This window comes from Aptenodytes forsteri, unplaced genomic scaffold (genome assembly GCF_000699145.1).
Source record: "Aptenodytes forsteri isolate BGI_AS27 unplaced genomic scaffold, ASM69914v1 Scaffold82, whole genome shotgun sequence".
Lineage (NCBI taxonomy): Eukaryota > Metazoa > Chordata > Aves > Sphenisciformes > Spheniscidae > Aptenodytes > Aptenodytes forsteri.
The window spans coordinates 1,591,918-1,598,279 of record NW_008795490.1 but is presented as its reverse complement, the minus strand read 5'-3'; the positions used below and the strand labels follow the sequence as shown (position 1 = coordinate 1,598,279).

At 38.7% G+C, this 6,362-nt stretch overlaps 1 protein-coding gene across 1 annotated transcript in view; it reads left to right on the top strand.

Moving 5' to 3' along the window:
- The first annotated feature begins 2,107 nt into the window (after nt 1-2,107).
- The window catches only part of LATS1 (large tumor suppressor kinase 1), a 22,362-nt gene continuing 18,107 nt past the window's right edge, over nt 2,108-6,362 (top strand). The window contains exons 1-2 of the mRNA XM_009281398.2: nt 2,108-2,199; nt 4,534-5,045. Coding sequence (XP_009279673.1) covers nt 4,695-5,045 — 351 coding nt within the window. The 5' untranslated portion in view covers nt 2,108-2,199; nt 4,534-4,694. The remainder of the gene's footprint in view (nt 2,200-4,533; nt 5,046-6,362) is intronic.

Here is a 6,362-nt window from a genome sequence, read left to right as displayed (position 1 = left end):
GCCGGGCGAGGGTCCCGCCGCCCCCCGCGGTGGTGCTTGGCCGCGCTCGGCCCGCCGGCCTGCGCGGGGAGGACCGGCAGTGTGGGGAGAGCAGCGCTGCACAAGACCGACCTCGGGTCGCGGCCTGGGGCTGGCTGGGCGACAGAAGCGCAGGTGTCCCAGTGCCGTGGGACAGAGTTGGGATACTCGTGGTTGTCGTATGCCCAGCACTCATCCCGGCGCTGAAACCCTTCTGCTCTGGGTGGTCCTTGAAACGCTGGGTCCTGCTGTGCTGTAGGAATTACCTTAGTACCTCTCTGTGCCAACGCAGCTTACGCTTTGGTCCTCAGTGGCTGTCCTGCTGGTAGCCATAAAGATCGCTCTTGTGTGCGCTCGAAATAACTACTACTGCTACCGAGAATAACTAAGAATACATTTGTACGTAACAAGAGCTGTATCCTGCTAAAGGAGATAGCAGAGCGTAAGAATGGAAACAAGCAGAGCGAATGCACAATGTTCCCAGTGTTCAGCTAGCCTTTGGTCGTTTCCAGCTCAGTCTTCCCTGACTGTAGTTGTCTTTATTTACTAATTTCAGGGTCCAGTTTTCTCCTCATCTTATGGAAACTTTTAGCATTGGAAATGCATCCTTTGGCAAATTGCTTTACGGCTCAATGACCTGTTATCTGAAGAACAGCTTCCTTTTGTTGGTTTGAACCAAGCCCCTGCAAACTTAATTTTATGTCTCCCAAATTCTCGATTGTTTTTTTTTTCCTAGCAATGAAGTGTTGTGATTACATATAAAATAAGTTATTATAATAGGTACATGAGAGAGGGAACCAAAATAGATTAATATGTGGCGTTCAGTACTTAATTGGAAATATGAGTATTTAAAAGTATGTTCAAAACTTTTGGAGATAAGAAATGTTACAGATCTATTACAAAGCTGTGTATTGTTTTCCCCAGAAAAACTTGGAAGTCATTGACAGTTGCATGCAGCCATTCTGTGTTTTCATTCAAATGCCTATCTTTAAGTCCAATCTTTCCTGATTATACTGTAAAAGACATGTTTTCTTTTTTCCTTACAGTTTGACCTGTAGAGGAAAATACTTTATCAAAATTATTTTTTTAACTCCTTTAGGGAAGTAGAGAACTTCATCAGCAGAAACAGCTGCATTAACAGACAGATCTATCATTTACATTTAATGACACAAAACTGCAAAGGGGGGATAGACCTCAGTTCCCTTGGATACAGTTAATGTTTGCTAGTTAGAAGTAGGAAATTGAGATAGGTTTCTTACTGAGCAGTCAAAACTTTCTTGCTTTAAAATGTGTGCAAATGTCTGTAAGAGGAGGTTCGTATGTACAGCAAGGTGAACTGTAGTCAATGGTAATACTTGCTTTCTTGTACTTCATTAAACTGAAGGACCAATTTAATTTGGTTTCTGAGCAATTAAGAGTGTAGTTTCACATACACATCAAACTGCTGTTACCCAACACTGCTGCCAAAAGAAACAACCCACCAAAAAAAAAAAGTTACTATTTATCTGGGTAAGTTCCTTAGCTTGATTCACTCTGTGTGGCCTTACAAACAATTATGCTGGCGCTAATAAGTGGTGGGAGATAAGTGGACTGGCTGGTTTACACTGGTAAAGCTCTGCTTCTGCTAAAAATTTATGTGAAAGTGCAGCTTTATTTTCCAAGACTGCTTAGTCTATATCCTGTTATGCTGCAGTTGCCAGCAAACTAATAGCTATCAAACACTTACAGTATCCCTTGTCTTAAAGTTCCCAAAGCACTTTAGAAATACAATCCTCTCAGTTTCACACCTAAAGAAATGGGAGCACAAGCTGATTCCCCCCCCCCCCCCCCCCCCAGGGTGGTAGACTCTAGGTCTCCTGATTTATGGTTTAAGTGTCCTGTTAACTTAACCTTGATTTCTCTGAGGGTTGTTACATTTTTTTATCCCTGCTACCTGTGGTGTAACCATAAAGTGAATATTGAAATACCAGATGAAATTATGGTAAAATACATAGGTGCAAAACAACTGTTTTCTCTTGAATTCCAGGCCTTTGGGACTTGTTAAAAGGAGTAACTCGTGTATGGACATTTCTTCGCTCATTGGTATTTGTGTGACATAAGATCAATACCAACTGTTTTATCTGCATTACCCTGCCAATGGTGAACTGGTTGTTACTCCTAATTTCGACTGAATTTGAACAAGTAATATAGATTACTAAGCCTTTAAGATATTTAGCCTTGTTGTCCTATGTTTTGGGATGAGTTTATGGGAGAAGTTTCACTTTTCTGGAGGTGGTTATTCTCTCAAGTGTTATTAGCATATATCCTCGCAATTGGGTAACAACACGTGTGTGTTTTGAAGCAGGTCTCTTGGAAAGAAAAGGAACATCCATAGCAAAACTAAATTCTAGTAAAATGGTCTAAATATAGTTACTCCCTTTTCTTTGGAAAAAGTGTTTTTGCAAAGTATTACAATGTGGTCTTAAATATGGCATGTTTTGAAAATGATTTTGAAAGTGACCAAAATTAAATTACATTTTAATTGCTCTCATGACGTACTTTTTGCCGAATCTAGATTTCTTAATACTTTGAGCAAAACTTCACTGTTTATTATTAAAATTCACTTACATGTCTGATGATCTTTTCCTTATTCAGTGAGCACTGAATAATTATGTGCTACCAGACTGCAGGAAAAAGCTTTAATATAACTACCAAATTACATTTATTTAAGGTTTCAAACCTATCACAGGGCAAAGAAAGCTTGTGGGTGCAGTTATAGCACCTAAGATTTAGATAGTTCCATTAGAGAAATTATATTATTTCTTATTGTGGTTCTCCAAGGAGAATGGGATTAAGTGGGTGTCCCTTGTGTTTCTTTTCGCAGTCCTTATTTATGTGTTACTTCAAGCTTTCAGGTTCTATTCATATATGGGTAGCATGTGAATTTAATTCATACAATTTGCATGTGTATTAGAGGGTTCTTTTTCCTATTAACTTCTCGTCATATTCTTCTTCAATCACTGAATCGTTAATTGGCTTATGACAGTGCAAATATTGTAGAAGTGACACCTCGATGAAGAAGGAGTGACTTTTACGTAGACTGTGTAAAACTTAGACACCTGTTTAATGTCTAATATGAGAAACTTATTTACATACTGCTTCTTCAAGAGACAAAAGATGCTTGCAGACATCTGAATCCTCAAAAATAATCCTTCAGAAAACTAGGAATGCAAATTTTTAACACTTTGAGAAACAGAAATAAGAAAATGAGAACATTTTGGTATTGCTACTGTTAGACATTGCATTTTAGTAAAGGAACAGTGTGAGTTGAGCTTTACCGTTCTTCTAGTTGCCTGTGAAGAAAAGACAGTGCTAAAATATGTAATTTTTTTATCTTGCCCTATCTTAGTAACTGATCTTCCTCTGGAGCAGCAGAGGCTGCAAAAGTTTTATTTCATGATACCCTAGAGGCAAATGCTCTGTAACTTCTTCAGTGTTTCACCTTAGTTGCTCTATGCTTTGCCATACCAATTACAGTAGTTACAGTACTAACTAGTGCACAGCACAAACACAGAGATTTGAGTTCTCTGCAGACAGAGGGTTCTTCCCCTGATGAGTCAGCGCCTTCAAAATGCAAACGTTATTTATTTGTTTTTGGCAGAAAGTTCTGTTTCGCTTACCAAATGTCACAGCCATGCTCTCAGTGAATTTGATGCTTGAGTTGTTAAACAATTTTACAGTAAAAAAAGTTTGATTAAATTTTCTTTGTTTTCTTTTTTCCCCGCTCTCATCTTCCCTTATGTAAAATAAATAAAAAATTACTTGATGAAGACTGGTTCAAGGAGACTCAAGCTAAGAGACTGTGACAGCCATAGAAAACTGAATCCTTAAACAGGTTTAAATGGCAGATGGTACAAGAAATCATAAAGTTGCATGCAATGAGCTAGGCAAGTGTTTACTTCTTGTGTATGTGACTGCTCAAGAACGGATGAAATCATGGCAATTATATACTCTCATTGGTGTACTTTGTACTTCTCACTTCCATCTGTTTGTGGAGCTTGATGTCAGAATTGTTGAACAGCTAGAGTATTTGGTCCATATCCTAGCCAACTGCATAGTAGAGTTGGCACCTTCAGCTATAAAAGTGTTGATGGGAGAGAATGTGGGTGATGAATGGAAACAGCACCCAGCAGAGAGGGAAGGCAAAGAAGCAGTGATGGGATAGCACACACAGCAGTTGGCATCTGCTCTTGAAAGCTTTGTCCACCGCACTGAGTTCCTCTTTACTCTGTCCACATCCTTTGCAATTCAGGACGGTTTGGACTTCAGGCACCTAAAACGTTTTTTTGTTAACGCACTTTTAGAAGCCCAACACAGTTTGTAATTTGGTTTGAGTAAAGACTGCCTGAAGAAGTTGCTTAGCATGCTTTTAATAACTGTGAAGGCAGTGCTGCATGTGAACGTTTCACTGCCACCAGTGCTACGTTGTGAACTTTTTCACTGCTGTACGTATAACAGGATGTTTTGTTTTGTTAGCAGGATAGCAGTTTTGGGTTGTGACAAACTCCAGCACTACAGGAACCACGGTTTCACAGTGAAGAGCTGCTGCTTTCACAAGTTCTGAAACTACCAGCCAGTCTTCCTTGAATTTTGGTGTGTGTGAGTCCTTGGTGGAGGTTGCATATATACATGTTTTCATGAAGAGAAGTGAGAAGCCAGAAGGTTATAGACAAATGAGGCCTAAGACTTTTCCTGCCAGTAACTATACTGGCAGCAGCCAGCAGATGCTACAGGAAATACGAGAGAGCCTCAGGAATTTACCTAAACCATCAGATGCTGCTAAAGCTGATCACAGCATGGGCAAAATGTTATCTGAAGATCCTAGACAAGGCCGAAATCCCCCCAAATTTGTAACATATCATAAAGTTTTGCAGGAGATAAGAAACTCACTTCTGCCTTTTGCAAACGAAACAACGTCAGCTGTCAAAGGAACATCAGAAGTTAATCGACAAATGCTGCAAGACTTACAAGCTGCTGGCTTTGATGAGGTGAAATATTTTATTTTCAAGATTTGATGTTCTGCCAACTATAAACAATTAGTAGGTGTCAGAGGGCTTGTTGATCATGGAATGTTTGAAGAGCATATTATAAGCAAAATAGCTTCTTCAAAATCTGGTAGGTTCCTAATTAGGATGTAGTGAAACTGTTAATAATGGGGGATGAAGAAGAGGAATAGAAGGATTTAGAGAGGCTTGGCTTTGGGTTTTTTTTCTTTTTCTTTTTTAAGCATCTTGTGCAGTTTGTTCTTATGTGGTAGGGGTAGGTTGTTTTAATTGTTTATATCATTTTAGGCAGAGAGAACTGGACTCTCTAGAACATGGATTTTGCCTCTGATACTCAATGGAATTTTGGATTGTGCTCAGTTAAAATATGTTGATAAAATATGGCCATTCTAAATTGAAAGGCAGTACCAAATATTTCAGAAATTAATTTTAATGAGCTTTTTACATCTGTGGCTTATAGAAATTCAAACTGTGGGGAAGGAAATTTGGCTATCCTTACTTCTATGCACTTTGTCAGATACAGATAAAATAACACGGTACATGACAAAACCAGTTGCAAAGTGTGTTCTCTGCAGTATACGCTCAAGACAAAAATGTCAAGTCTCTTGAAAATCTTGGACGGGAGTAATTATTCTACTGTTATTTTCATTATAAGAACAGGGAACTAAATAATTGTTCAATTTATTTTTTTAAATTATTGACTAAACTTATTTCAATTAATTCATTTTAATAAGTGAAAGGAGTCTGAAAAGTGGTTTCCAGGAATAAAAAATTAATACACTTATAGCTCCTGTGTTTTTACTGGGATTTGCACATCAAAGTAAATTACACCTGTTTTAATGCCTTCTCTGTAAACCTGAGTACAAAAGCAGGTTTAAAAAAAAAAAGCTAGCAAACCACTCATCTTTCCAAAGGAAAAAGGCACAGTATCACAACAGGGATTGCCTTTACAGGAGTGCGCTGCTTGTAGTAGTGACCAGCTCACAGGTTCTGCTGGTTGTGTTGCTTCGGTATTTACAGAGATCTACCTCTACTAAGCTTGAGCTTCTCCAAAACTATCAACTGGCTTTTCCACAACAATGTCCCAGTGTAGAGGTGCTGATAGTGGTTTTTCATGTTCCTTTCACTTGCTCAGATACACAGTCCAGGCTGTATTTTCAGTAAGAATTGAAGGATTTTATAATGATAAATGATTTTGTAATAATTTGCTCCTGCTCTGTGGTTTGTTGCCGAGGTTGGTTTTTTTCATAGAATCATAGAATAGTTTGGGTTGGAAGGGACCTCGAAAGGTCATCTAGTCCA